Below are 15,144 nucleotides of genomic sequence, written 5' to 3' on the forward strand. Positions count from 1 at the left end.
AATTGTAAATAGTAGATACCATTTTTAATACAGGCTTCGTTTTTTCAAAACTGTCAGGCAAAATGAGGTGCAATGACCATTTATGATATTGTTGTGCTCTGTTAAAGCTAGTTAATATTCCTTTCTGTGCAAATGTACAAGGTCACTGTGCTTTATAAGGGCGGGGAATCTTTTTACTGATGTCCTGTAATTCTCCAGGATGGTTACATGTCCCAGGACAAAGCTGATTCATAATCTACTAGGTGGGGCAAAGGTATTATGTCTTCAGCATTTCTTGCCAACTCCTTTCAGCATTTAACTAAACGATGTGGAAATCTTTTGAGAAATTTCAAGGTAACATGAAAATTAATCCTAATCCTCCTTCTAATCCAATCTTTTCCTTTTCCAAAGGCCCAAGGAAGGACAAAGGACGTGCTCCACGTAACACAGTTAAGACAGAATTCAGGTCTCCTGATTCCAAGTCCAATGAGATGCATAAGTGTTCTGTTTCCTCTTCCACTTTAAACGATCCCAACCCACCATTGCCTGAATCTGTTTTTTTCTTTATCGTCTCTAGCTTTCTACTTAATTATTTAAACATTCAGATTTTCACAATCCCCCTACCTTGTCCTTACAGCATTTTCACGGGGCTTTCCAAGTTCCAGTTTGAGAAATCCTGAATGAGAGGCAGGGTCTGAAGGCTTCCACGCTGAAGTTTCAACGGACGCAAAGAGAAGCTTACCAGGAGGATATATGTCTGTTCCTCTTAGAAACAAGTCCATTGAGGTTCCATCTATTCTGCTCATTTCTTCTTTTTGCTTCGACGTCAATAGGGGCTTTGAACATCTGTCAGATAGCAGCTTTTCACCCCCACCCCCTCCTCTCTCTCTCTGACACGTTCAGCTACTGCAATATTAGACAAAAAAATGTTTTTTTTCTAAGATACAGGGTGGAGGATGGGGAGCAAAGCAGAGACATCCAAGGTGGTTCTGGCCAGGGCTGCCTCTCCCCCTAACCCACCCCAGTTGTGTGGCAAAGCGAAGCAGAGACTCTTATGGGGGGGAAATGAAGACAGGATGGAAGCAGAGAAAGCGATAACTTGCAAAAGAGCTACAGTTTAAAACTGAGGTATATGAGACCAGCACAGGCTGACTCATACATGATATAGCTAGAACTATGCAGATGATGTTGCAAAAAGAAGCAAACGGTACTTGTAAACAAACATGCTGGCCAGCCCCCATTCCCTACTGTTCTCATCGCCATCACTATATAGTTCAAAAGGTCTGGGACTGTGTCAATCATGAAGAGAGAGAAAAATGTGCTGAGCTTTCCATAATTTCTTCCATTTAAAAGAGTATTTTATATTCTGATATTATGTCCTTCCCTTTTCAGTCCCAAAACATTTCTTTTATATAACGACAGTGAAAGCAGATGATAATTGGTATTTTTTACAGGCTTCCTTGGCAACTTAAAACAACGGATCACTCTAAGTTGCCCCACAATTATTTTGGGTGGTGGTGTACTGATTTGTAAAACCCAAACAGCTGCTAAGCTCCTCTCTAGGAAAATATACTCTAAATGGTACACAGTTACCTTCCTTTTCAGAAGAAATTTCAATGAGCACGCCCTTCAAAGGGAAGACTGAACAAAAATCTTACTTTCCCTTCTGAACAGCTTTCTCCATAAAAATGTTCCGCAAGTAGATCAAATTAGTCATAAAAACTACTGTTAAGTGCTTAATGAAACACGTCTTCATAACCGCTGACAATTTGACAGGAGTGAATTTAATAATAGCAATAAATACAGATGGGGCTACATAAGTCAAGGCGATCCAGATGCACAATTCTTGCTGTATGAGATGGCATCTCAGCTTTCTCATCTGAAATGAGCCAAGAAATTAATTTTAATGATGACCATAACAATAAAAAAAAATCAAAATTAAATTCATACTCTTGGAAAGAATGCCTTTGCTCTTTTTGCCCACCGCCCACTTTACGGATCTGGAACCAACAGATCAAAGGAAGTTCCAAAGAGGAGGCAGGGTTTAGGATGAGGAATGTGGCTCCTGACTTTGCTGTGAGGAGAACACAGCGCGGCTGCCCCTAGGGCAGGCCCTCTCACTCATTTACATCGCAGGGCAATAAAACTGCAGTTGCACAAGCATTAGCGCAAAGTTGTTTCAAGAGAGAGTAGGCTTAAGACCAAAGATACTCTCAGTTCCAGGCAACCTCCCAAACAGCCCCACCCGTCTTCCTCTAAAGAGGAGGCAGATACTCCTCCACCCTCTGTTCTCCTCTGAACCCCTTCACCTTCCAGCACCTCCCATCTCAGGAGGAGTTTGCCCGGGATGGGCTTTGTGATGCACACCACTGCTCCCCGCCGCTTACGCTTATGGCAGATCCAGCCCACAGTACTTACAGAGCTGTTTCTCTTTGAGGATCTTCACCCTTTATGCAGCACTAAAGGCAAACACAACAGGGGCAATGAGTTTTCCGGCTTTTTAAAGGCCCATTAATCAATATTTTGAATGCATCAAGGTGGCTCAAGGGACAGGAAACCCAAATGTGTCTGATAATCTCCTACCTAAAAAATACACACCAAAACAGACATGCCTAGAATACACAGCCACCCCTGCACTGGTCCCAGGTCTTATTTCTCTGGCTACATTGATTACTTTTATTACATCTAGAGAAGATGTCATTCTTAATTCAAAATGTTTCCAGGATTTGTACGTAATTGAGTATTTTTTGTAGGAAAAATTTGCTCTGGATTGGGGAGCAGGGGTTCAGTGAATTTCTTCTTGGGAGACATTGTTGCCGCGAATAAAACCCAGTTACCATATGTTTCAAGAAGAATGGCTTTTGCTGGATAATGAACGCGGCCTAGGCCACACTCACCTTTCTTCAGAGGCTTTCTGCCATATTGGCCTCCCTTTGGCACTGGGTTAACTGGTGGAGTCAAATGCCTGGCACTCACCTGTGCACCCACATACGCTGCATCATGCTAGCCAACAAGGTTAACCATTCAACAATTCAAACTCCAGCCCACCACAGCTGGGGCACGTGGCCTTACTCAAAGGTGAGCAGCAAGTGTCACCTTTTCATGTAGATTCCTGACTCTGGAGCAGATGCTCCTCTCTACATTGATTCATTGTACCAGAGGTGCCATCGCCACCATAAAAGGAAATTTAAAAGGAAGAAAAATCAGCCCTAATTCCTCTACCCTGAACACCATACCAGAGGTCCTCAAACTTTTTAAGCAGGGGGCCAGTTCACTGTCCCTCAGACATTCCACACATGCGCACTGCGGGCCCGGGATGAGTCGGCTGCTAAGCAGGACAGGCAGCGGCGGCAAAAACACCTGGCGGCCGGATAAATGTTTTCGGCGGGCCGCTTGTGGCCCGCGGGCCGTAGTTTGAGGACCCCTGCTAGCCATTTTCATTCAGGTCTTGTCCATATGCACTTCTATACTTTGTAAATCTGTACTCATCTATATTGTAAAAAGCCAGTGATCCTAACGCCGTAATGCCATAACAACCAAACGACCGGCCACCAGGAGGTGCATTGATGGGTCTTGTGGCGGGGCGGGTCTGGGTCTCACGCGATTTCGCGCGCTGGGCCTCTAGTAGTTTATGAAAGATGTTTATTCCCTTAAGCAACTTCCATTTTAGATTACATGGTGGAGAGACCAGATTGTCCAAGTGTGGTTCCTAACTCTAGTCACTTATACCGCTGGCTCTTGGCTGTTATTTAGATAACGTTTTACCTAAATAGCCTAGAATACTTAGATACCTTCATTATCCTTTGTCTCCTAGCAATCAGTCCGAAGCACAACGTCAGAAAGACCACGACCGTTGCAGCAATAATGGGTTCTATTGGTACACTCGAACCTCTGTCTGTTGGAAATGCAAACACAGAGAACGAGAACTAACATTTACATGCTTCTAACTTATGTACTTCTAATATGTGCCAGCCATGATGCCTTGCACTTTAACGAATACCATCCTCTTACTTAAATCCTCCCAACAATCCCCCAAAGTAGGTATTCTGTCCCCATTTTGCAGAAGAGGAACCGGGGGCTTCGAGAGGTTAGTTTACATGTCCCAAATCACAGACATAGTACTGGCATTTTCCTCCCATGTTCATAGGGTAAAACAATCCCAACACGTGGGCTAACACCCTGTGCTTAAGAAAAAAGATCCGTGATGTCATCTGCAGCTTTGCATGGCCTCATTGAAACTACCCAACTGAGCCCTGCAGCTGAGAGGCTCATGGCAAACTTGGCGTTTAGCCTGACCACCGGCAGCACAGGGCTTACGCTGCCAAGGCAGCCAACAACCAGGGAAGTCGTAAAGCAGGAAGAAATAGGAAAAACAAGTTGGTTTGGAAGAGCTCCACCCCAAACAAGATCCTGCCCACCTGAAAGCCAGGTTGTCAAACTGGCATCCTGCTTGTCACACAAGTTGTATATCTTTCATGTGACATGGAACAATTATGATTCCTTCCTAACCGAAAGGGACGATATAACCCCCCAGTGTCTGCCTGTGGGCCTTACAGCCAGTCAGAATGGTATGGCCTGAGGCTCCCACCAACCATGCTTTGTGTGTGGGGGGGGGGGCAGTGACTAGCCACAGACTTCAACCTGGTGCCCCTTCCACTGATTCTTAGCTTCTTTGTGGGGTTGGTTTTTAAAGCAAGTAGCCCCTGGGCTTACTGTCACTGTTCTGCATGACAAATGACTGAACGGGCCAGCAACCACAGTGATTGGCCGCACCAGCCATTCCGTTGGTGCCTTAGACCCCTTGACAGGGAGGAAATAAGAAGCCCTCTGCTCCCTAGAAAGGGAGTGGACTGGCTATTCTTGGTGGGGGGAAAGGAGTGAGGGGGATGTGGGAAGAGACTGGACAAAAATCGTGCACCTATGGATGAGGACAGTGGATGGAGAGTGAGGGAGGAGGGTGGGGTGGGAACTGGGTGGAGGGGAGTTATGGGGGGAAAAAAGAGGAACAAGTGTAATAATCTGAACAATAAAGGTTTAATTAATTTAAAAAAAAAAAAGAAGAAGAAGAAGCCCTATGCTCCCATCAGTCCTACACTCCTGACTGGGGTTCAGTTGGCTTCCTGGGAACTGGCAAGGAAGGCAATGAGTGGGCGAATGGCAAAGTGAATAAATAATGTTCTAACAAGAGGTACGCGCCTCGGCTTGTTTGGCTGCTTCTAGCTTCCTGGCCCCAGACCAGGAAATGTGCGCATGAGCATTTTCGGCATCTGCTACACCAGGATCTCGCTTTTCTCCTTTTGTATGAACAAGAAATATGAGGAGGGTCCATCAGTTGGAGCTTCATTTATCCCTATATCGCAGAGGTGATAAACCTGGGTAAATGAAGCAGGAAACCAAGAAGGAACTCACCCCCACCCCTAGGGTCCCCTACTCCCTCTTCTGATTAGCCTGCATGTTACATTTTCAGTCTTAGGAGTGGTTTTAGAGATCCGTTTTCTTATCGAGTCAGCATCTTTCTTCACCCTGTGTTTCTGACTTCTGTTTGTCACTAGGCTGTGAACTCAAAAGTCCAGATTTTACAAACCTTGTTGCCCAGGAGAGTTCATGGAAATACTCCCCCCTAAAAGCCTACCAAAATCATCTTCCCCCAGATAGTTCTAGAAAAGGACCTTTGCTCAAAAGGCAGTGTCCTTTAAGGAATGGGCATCATTTCCCTAAAAGGAAGGATGAGAGTTCTTCGTGGGAAACTCCTTGAATGGGATAATTCACCAAAGAAAATCCTAGCTGCTAATCATAATTGTCATCATCATTTGTTGTCATGAAAAATATATTTTAAAATATATTTTTATTGATTTCAGAGAGGAAGAGAGAAGGAAAGAGATAGAAACATCAATGATGAGAGCGAATCATTGATCGGCTGCCTCTTGTATGCCCCACACTGGGGATTGAGCCTGCAACCCGGGCATGTGCCCTTGACCAGGAGTCAAACTGTGACCTCCTGGTTCATAGGTTGACGCTCAACCACTGAACCACGCCAGCTGGGCATGAAAAATATTTACTGAGCATCTATTCCAAGTTTTGCACTATGCTGTATATTATTTAAAAAGAGAGTTACCTTTGACAAAGAGGTGAAAGTCCTTTGTCTTTGTTTCCAGAGGTGAATATGCAAAACAGCTGTAGGTTCCATTGTCAGATTTCTTGACTTTGGTGATTGACAACTGAAGAGACTCACTTGTCTGTTGGACTTGGTGATGGTTTTTCTCTAAGGTCAGGATGCTGCTGTTTCTGTACCACATCATTTGAGCCTGGGGGTTGGATTTCACATTACAAACCAGCTTCACAGCACTGCCTTCCTCAACTGTTTGGTAGTCATTTCCACTTAGGAGCGGAGGAACTGCAAGACACAAGCATTGAGGTTTAATTAACAGATAAATCATAGTTTACTGTCAGTGTTCAAGATCTTCAGTCTGTCTCGTCTAGTCATTCATTCATTTGACAAAAATTTACTGAGTGACTACTGTATGCCAAGCACTGGGCTAGGAACCACGGGTACAATGGTAAATAACATGCATCCATTTCCAAACTTAATAGAACTTTTAATGTGGTGGACAAACCAGGAAGCAAATATCCTATAAAATCAAAGGTTAATATGCAAATTGTACCCTCAACCTGGGAGTTCCACCGGGAATTCTGTCAGGGGGCAGGGCTGGCTGGCCAACTGCCTACGGCCCCTCCCCCCATAGGTACCCCCACCCCCATCGGGGCGGGCTGGCCAGACCTCACCCATGCACGAATTCATGCACTGGGCCTCGCGTATATAATAATGAACCTGTACCAATTTGTAACACTAACCAATCTGTGCTAGTGGTGGATAAAACAGTATAATGTTAAGAAAGCAGGCATTGCAGTTTGCTCTCATTCCAACTACATCACTTACTGTGACCTTGGGAAAGTTACTTAACTGCCAAGTAACTGCTCAGTTTCCTTATCTAAAAAGTGGGATCGTAGCTACCTTATGCATTGCTGTGGAAGATTAAGTGAGATAATGCCTGTAAAGAATTTCTCACCGTGCTGGTTAGCACTATCATTATGGATGGTGGTTCTGAGCACTCCTCACAACCTCCACTTTCACATCTGCTCTAACCACACATTTACCAATGCGTATTTGCATTTCCTCAACAGTCCTCTGGAAATGATGTCCTCCTCCCAGAGGTGTTCCAGTCGTGGCAACTCCGGCGTCTATGGAAGATGAGCGTGGTTTTCTAACTCCCTGTCATTCCTCCGTGCGAGCAACTCCTTACTTCCTCCGTGATGATGGCAGTTACAGACCCATCGATAGTCGGACACATTTATCGTCACCAAATAATCCTACCCTCCTCCCCACCAGGCCTTTCCAACTTTTAGGAGGAGAAATGGCTGAGCTGACTCTCCCCTCTTCACGCCCTTTGCAGTTTCTGGCCAGGGTGCAAAAGAGTAATAAAATGCTTGAGAAGCGGGCCTTAGGAAAGACGTCAAGGCGGAGAAGGAGGGAGGAAGGAGCTTGTATAATCTGCACACTGAATAATTAGACCCTGAGAAGGCTGTGCTATTAATAACTCTCTGAAGAATGACATTTTGTTGCTCTTTGGAATGAGCTTGAAGTCTGTATCCATATCCAACAAGGATGTTCGGTGGTATTCAGATATGTAGGGAGCTGCTTGAATACAGAACATAGTGCCAAACATAACCAGTTCCACCAGTTCCACAGGTCCTATCAGCTGTTGCTTTTTATTTAACTATTTAAAATTAACATAAGCTCATCAGCTATACGTATTTCTTTTTAAAAAAAAAAAAAATTAATACATGTCAGGCTCTGACTATGTAGCTCAGTTGGTTAGAGTGTTGTCCTGATAGGCCAAAGTTGCAGGTTCCATCTCCCCAGTCAGGCACATACAAGAACCAGCAAATGAATGCATAAATAGGTGGAACAACAAGCAAATAGATCTCTCTCTCTCTTTCTCACCCTTTCTCTTTCTCTCTCAAATCAGTACATTAAACAAAATACATTTTATGCCTGGTCAGTGTGGCTCAGTTGGCTGAGCATCATCCCAAGCACCAGGAGGTCACCGGTTCAATTCCCAGTCAGGGCACATGCCCGGTTGTGGGTTCGATCCTTAGTGGGGTGCATACAGGAAGCAGCTGTTCAATGTTTCTCTCTCTCCCTTCCTCTCTCTAAAAGTCAACAAAACATATTTAAAGTAATAATAATAATAATACATTTCAGATAAAGTTCAGGTCCTCCTTGACTCTATTCTCATAATTTCCTGACTTCTTAGAGATATCCACAATTATACATTTGATATAAATCCTTGCATCTTTTTTTTAAAAGTAGGGTATTTTTTTTTTTTACATATAATGTACCCATAGGAAATATATTGTATTGTTTTAGGAGGGTGAGAAGGGTTTACATGAAAGATTGAATTCTTTCAATAACTTGAATGTTTTTGAGATATATCCACATTGAACCACAGAGATCTAGCTCATTGCTTTTATTTTTATTTATTATTATTTTTTAATCCTCACCCAAGGATATTTTTTCCATTGATTTTTAGAGAGAGAGTAGAAGGGAGAGGGAAAGACAGAGAGAAATATCGATGTGAGAAAAACAAACGCTTGGTTGCCTCATCAGGGCCCGGGGCCAAGGAGGAACCTGCAACTGAGATATGTATCCTTAATCAGAACCGAACTCGGGACCCGTTGGTCCATAGGCCAATGCTCTATCCACTGAGCCAAACAGACTGGAGCCAGCTCATTGCTTTTAGAGTCCTATAGTGAAATATATCTAACCATGTTATTTTGATGGGAATTCGGTTTTATTCGCTTTTAAAATGTTAAACAGAGCTTCAATAAGTATGCTTGTATATGTCTCTACGCACATGTGCGTGTGTTTCTCCAAGGTTAACGTCTAGAAATAGAGATGCTGGGTCTCATAGGGTAAGCACACTTGAAATTTTGAAAGATATTGCAAAAGAAGAGGTGGTCTCAGTTTATGCTTTCAGCAACAGTGTATGAAAGAACCCATTTCTGCGCACACTGCCCCAAATAGTGTATTTTCAACTGCTATTTATAATAATAATACTGCCTCAGGACTTTACATGCTATTCTTGCCATAATTTATGACCTCATTTTGACTTATTGATTAATGAGTATCAGTTTGTCACTATGAACCACTGACCAACTGGCGACAACAGTATTTCAGAGGTTGTTATACAGATGATTTTGGATTCAGTTTGGAAAACAAAAATCTTTTTTTTAAAACCACCAAATGATGGCATTTCTGCCGTGCCTCCCTTCAGAAGGTACACTGGGAAGAACACTAGGTTAAGAGCCTGGGGGTTGTGTTCTGTTCCCAGCTCCCGCTGCGATAATTCTGGCCTCAGTCTGAGCCTCAGTTTCCTCATCTGTCACGTCATAGGCATTACAAGACCCCCAAGGGCCCCTGATAGTTTTGGGTTCTATCAAAGTGTGCAAAGGGAAGCTTGCTAAAAAACACATTTCATTAATTCATAGCAAATAAAAAACAAAACTCCTTTTCCCAGGAACAAGCAAATGATTCTCGCTGGAAACTCAAACTGCAGATCGCCAGTATTTTCCAGAGCTGGATTCTTTGGCATTTTCTCCACCCTTTTATCTCAGAAACAGTGGCATCAATTTTTCACAGAAAAGCCTGCTGGACTTGAGTCCAGAGCTCTTTCTACCAAATCCCTACCACATCATCACCCTAACCCCACATCACCCCTCACCCCACCATCCACACCACCCTCATGTAGAGCCAGCTTTCCAACCAAACCATGTTCATCTGCGTAGAATCATTTAAAGGACCCCTAACGCCATATAGTTCCACCAGTGGGTGACCAATTCCTGCAACCCAGCCATCAAAGAGCTTCATCTTTTGAAGTTTTAAACATGAACAACCAATATATTCATGAAAAGGTAAACACCCTCATTCTTTTTTTTTTTTAATCCTCACCTGAGGATATTTTTCCATTGATTTTTAGGGGGAGTGAAAAAAAGTGGGAAAGACAGAGAGAAATATTGATATGAGAGAAACACATCGATTGGTTGCCTCCTGCCAGCACCCTGACCAGGGCCCCGGGCCAGGGAGGAGCCTGCAACCGAGGCATGTGCCCTTGACCGGAATCGAACCTGGGACCCTTCGGTCCGCAGGCCAACACTCCATCCAATGAGCCAAACCAGTTAGGGCCACCCTCATTCTTAATTTTTGAAATTCAAATAAAACTTTATACCAAGCTGGCAAATGTCACACTCAGTGTTCATGAGGTGTGGGGAAATAGGCCCCTTTGTGCTTTGCTGCGGGAGCATAAGTAGGACGATTTGGCAATACCAAGAAAATGTTAAAATGCACATACTCTTTAGACCCAGATTTCAGCTACCCCTGAGTGCAGTGCAGACCACACCGACTGGTTAGCCGTGTCTTTCCTTTTACTCACAAGGGACGTTCAGCACCACGGAGATGGACACCGACTGGTCCCTCTGCAGCTTGCAGGTAAAGGTGACTCCATTGTCATCCTCACTGATGGAAGTCACACAGACGGCGCTGGAATTGATTTTGTTTTCGGACTTCAAATCCACTGTCCCCCCGTCTCGGAACCAGAGAAGTCCTTCATCCCCGGTGTGGTTCTGAACAGCACAGTTCAGAGATTCTTCGGAGCCCAGCTGAGTGTTCAGAATGTGGCTCTCGGTTTTCCCATTCACAGTTAAAACAGAGCCTGGGGGTGCAGGAAGAAGCTATTACCACAGAGTGAACAGCCTAAACGACCATACCTGTTATATCAGAACAACGAAATTAAGGTAGTCGTATCGATCTATGTGATTTTACCAGGAAAAAGGTCTGTCATGTATTATTGACTACAAGAAGGAAAAGCTGAAAATGGTTACCAAATTTTGCTGCACCTTGGAATCACCTGGAGAATTTTTTAAAAAATTGCTAATGCCTTGATCCCACCCCAGACTTTCTTATTCATTGATAGGAGTGCAACCTGGGCATGGATTTTTTTAAAAGCCCCAGATGATTCTAATGTGTAGTGAGGTTTGAGAACCATTGAGTTAGAAAACAGTATGTACAGAATTACTCTATTTACACACACACACACACACACACACACACACACACACATTTATGAGGAAAAGTGTTGGGGAAAAAATATATATTCCATATATATATATATGTGGAATAGCATTGATGAAAATAGAGAAAAAAGTAAAGAAATGCTTACCAGATTTAATTTGTTTACTTCAAGGGGTTGGATGTAGCAAAGTGGGAGTGGGGAAATACAAAGAAATACAAAGAAAAAAAGCACTATAGTAAAATGAAAAAGTATTTAAGACGAAACATTAGGTGAATAGGCAGAATGTAAATTATATCTCTAATAATTACTATAAATGTATCAAAATTGCATATGGGCAAAAGCTGATTGAAAACATTTCTGATTAGGTGATAGAATTTGGTCTTCCATATCTGATGATTTAATATTGTGTTGGCAAGGCAGTGAAATAAAAAGATATTTAAGCAGCTGTGGTTTGTGGACAGATAAGTCATTATGAGGTGGATGATTAGGATATAAAGTACTTTGTTTTCATCTCTCATTTTTAGAAACCCATCCATCATATAACATACCCAAATTTCAGCTTTTACTTTCCTGGTTCAGAAGCAAGTAACAAAAGGTAAAAAGTCACTTTAGCCACCAGAAACTTGCCCCCTGTATACCATTGGTTAAAATAGTCTGTAAACACATTAACTTTAAAAAACAAACAAACAGAAACAACTGGAAAAAAATAATAAGATTTCAGCCTAGGTTTTGTTTGTTGGTTGGTTTGTTTGTAATCCGGAAGAATATACACCAAAATGTTAAATGGCTGTGTTTGGATGATGGGATTTGGTGGGATTTTTACTTTTATTCTTTTATAAATAGCATGTCCCAAAAACGTATACACACATATTGAATCATTATGAAGGCAGTGTTTATTGAAATACATTTCATTTTCAAAATTGAGCTATCAGCTGTTAAAGGATGTATACATTTTTCGAGACACCCTGTATTTCCTAATTTATTTTACAGCGACTATATATTACTTTTAAAATGGAGGGGGAAAGCTAGTTCTAGATTGGGGTGGGGAGCAAATGCAGGAAAGATTTCTGTGTAAGTGTATGTTCAAATAAACAGCAGATTGTTTGGGGTATGATTAGTAATACAATGCATTAAAATGTAGGGAAATTGTGGCTGTGGCTCTGGAGAGAATAGGATACTTCTTCTATGCTAGGAGAACCACAAAAATATTTTCCATTTAAATTTTATGATGTTACCTGACTCCTATGCTCTGAACCAGAGCAACTATGTCTTCATTCCAATTTGGACTCTGGATTTTTCCACTGCCCACCCATCATTTTTAACCTGAACTTCCTCTTTATTGAAAGAGGCGAAAGAAATATGAGCTTACTTGTCGTTTCACGTGGCAGAAATACGATCACTGAGAGAAGAAAGCTGCACGTTCGCATTAGGCCTCCGCTCTTCTGTGCCATCTTTAACGAGTTTAAGTCGGATCTGTGGGTGGGGGTGGGAAGAAAACGCAGTTGTTTCTGTACTTTGAGCTACACTGAGTTTATGAACCTTCGCCTTGTCCATTATGCACTTACAGTGAAGTACCAGATGAGTCATCCCCGTTATAATGATATTATTTTTAGTTTTCAAACAATCCCGTTCTGACTCCTAAGTTCTAAGTGCTTTCAGTATTAAAACATTTTTTAAGGCACCAACAACAAAATCACAAGGAATGGCTGTCAGATACCGGGCGACGCTAGGACAGCCCTGGGGAAGGCACTAGTAAAACCAGCCTTTCCTAGAGAAATGGAGAAGGTCATTTTCACAGAAAGGGCAATGAAACGTGTTTCATTCTCAGATGGTCCCCAGTGAACAAAGTAAGCCTTGTTTGGAAAGCCTTTCTGGGGTCATTTGTGTAGTTGCTCGCTGCTAATAGAAAGTTTTTTGAGACTATTCCAAATTTCATTGATTCAAATGGTTTACACCTTAGGAATGATTCAATCGCAACATGGCCTCTAGTCTTTTTTTTTTTTTTTAATATATTTTGTATTGACTTCAGAGAGGAAGGGAGAGGGAGAGATAGAAATATCAATGAGGAGAGAGAATCATTGATCAGCTGCCTCTTGCTCACCCCACACAGGGGATCAAGCCCACAACCCGGGCATGTGCCCTAACCAGGAATTGACCGTGACCTCCTGGTTCATAAGCCGAAGCTCAACCGCTGAGCCACGCCAACCAGGCTTACAGTATGCTGATCTCTACTTTCCCCCATCCCTCCTGCTCTCCTCTTTGTGATAATCCGTAAGGACTCCTTCACCCAGTGTGGCCTAAAACAATAAATAATAAAGCTTCTTTTTCTCCTGTGTTTTGCTGTTGCCATTCCCTCCCTAAAATATTCTCCACTTCCATCTAGAAAAAAAAATGTATTTACTTCCTTTCAAGAGTACCACTATGAATACAGTAGAACCACATCTGGAGTGTTTTCTGTCCAACAGACATGGTGCCAAACACTTTACATACATTATTTAAATATCCGTTAAGCTTCTAACAGCCCTTCTGAGGTCATTTCTAAAGGTTTGGAGAGATTATATAATTTGCCCAAGATCCCAAAGACGGTAAATATCAGGCTAGGATTTGAACCCAGGACTCCCAAGGCTGTGCTCTTAACCACTCTACTGCCTAGATTAATATTCTCTTCTTTTAAGAAGCTGCTGGAGCCCTGGCTAGGTAGTTCAGTCGGTTAAAGTGTCATCCTTATACACTAAAGTTTTTCGGGTTCAATCCCCTGTCAGGGCATATACAAGAAGCAACCAATGAATGCATAAATAAGTGGAAAAACAAGCTCGCTCTCTCTCTCTCTCTCTCTCTCTCTCTCTCTCTCTCTCTCTCTCTGGAAAAAGAAAAGGACAAAGCTGCTGTTAATCCTTCCAGTCCCTGCCTACCCCACAGACCTTAGCAACTTGGAGTTTTGACCCCATCGCAGGCCTGTCCTGAGACAGTTTCGTTCCTGCCAGGCTCACCCTATCTGGCTGGCAAGCCTGTATCAATCTTCCAACAAGAGGCAATTAGTACTGATATTGATTGTTTTGTAACTTTTCAATTTTGCTAAAAAGATTTCTCTGACACGTGGTAACAGCAGTGATTTCAGAACTCGGTCATTAATAGAGTTTTCTCAAGCACAGCTCCCTGTAGAAACTGAAAGCATACTAGTACCTTCTCAAGGAGGAAGACTGATTTCTCCCCTTCTCTTCCACCCCGCCCAGGTAGCAACTTTTCAGAACGGATTTCCCTCCGTGGACATGTTTTCCCACTTACCTTCGGAGCTTTGAAAAGCTGACTCCCTTGGCCAGTTGTTCCTCTGTCTGAGAACCCTGAATCCTTTCCCCGCTGCCATCTTTATAATACTTGAATTTGAACGCTTTATGACAGTAGGGTCAAGTAAATAATTAAATTGGGTTCAAAGTCTGTTTCTTTTTATGGATTCTTAGAGAAGACAGTAATTAGGAAAGACATCTTCTTAAGGTCTAGGTGTGTATGGATACCTACGTGACTAGGTGGGGCCAGGTATTACTGCCAGAGATGTCATTGCTCCAGGAAAGCCTGAGCTTATGCAGGAAGTTGTAGCTCATCTCACTGAACATGGGCATGCTCAGGTTAGATGACTAATAATCTGACAGCCTGAGAATTTGACCAGTGTCCCCGGGCTGGCCCAGAACCATCCCCCGCTTGGGTCCCCCCTGGGTGCTGCTCTCCCCACCCACCCACCCCGTGCCCCTTGCTGCCCTTGGGGCAAGTCTGAGGAGAGGTTTGATTTTCACAGCAGCCAAAACATTAGAAGATTTCCAACAACTTAAATCATGCTGGAAAATATTACTTCCCACTGGTAGCCCAGGCCCAGTGTGTGAATTGCACCACGCCAGCCATGGCAGGGGAAAGGTCTAGCCCTTGAGTGTCTCACCTGATAGGGCAAACCTTGCATTTACACTTTCAAGAATTAGCAATTGAGAATATCTATTTTTTATTGGTTTAAAAATACATATGTTTTTTTTAATATATTTTATTGATT

At 42.9% G+C, this 15,144-nt stretch overlaps 1 protein-coding gene across 1 annotated transcript; it reads right to left on the reverse strand.

Annotated features, from left to right (window-relative positions):
• Positions 1–1,741: 1,741 nt before the first annotated feature.
• TMIGD1 (transmembrane and immunoglobulin domain containing 1) lies at positions 1,742–14,613 on the reverse strand. The gene is made up of 7 exons (XM_036340871.1): positions 14,394–14,613; positions 12,478–12,581; positions 10,470–10,748; positions 6,095–6,373; positions 3,771–3,874; positions 2,398–2,438; positions 1,742–1,858 (listed from the first exon to the last, which is right to left on the reverse strand). Exons 2-7 carry the CDS (start codon positions 12,557–12,559, stop codon positions 1,855–1,857), a joined length of 789 nt encoding a protein of 262 aa, XP_036196764.1. The 5' UTR covers positions 12,560–12,581; positions 14,394–14,613; the 3' UTR covers positions 1,742–1,854.
• Between the last annotated feature and the right edge of the window lie 531 nt (positions 14,614–15,144).

Source organism: Myotis myotis, unplaced genomic scaffold (assembly GCF_014108235.1).
Source record: "Myotis myotis isolate mMyoMyo1 unplaced genomic scaffold, mMyoMyo1.p scaffold_m19_p_17, whole genome shotgun sequence".
In the NCBI taxonomy this organism is placed as follows: domain Eukaryota; kingdom Metazoa; phylum Chordata; class Mammalia; order Chiroptera; family Vespertilionidae; genus Myotis; species Myotis myotis.

Bases quoted from the DNA above. Each gene is read 5' to 3' on its own strand.
- TMIGD1 (XM_036340871.1), bottom strand. From the start codon at position 12,559: ATGGCACAGAAGAGCGGAGGCCTAATGCGAACGTGCAGCTTTCTTCTC. The intron at 10,749-12,477 runs GTAAGCTCATAT...CTGCACCCCCAG, and splicing joins TCTGCCACGTGAAACGACAA to GCTCTGTTTTAACTGTGAAT. The intron at 3,875-6,094 runs GTAACTCTCTTT...CATTTCCAACAG, and splicing joins CTTTCACCTCTTTGTCAAAG to ACAGAGGTTCGAGTGTACCA.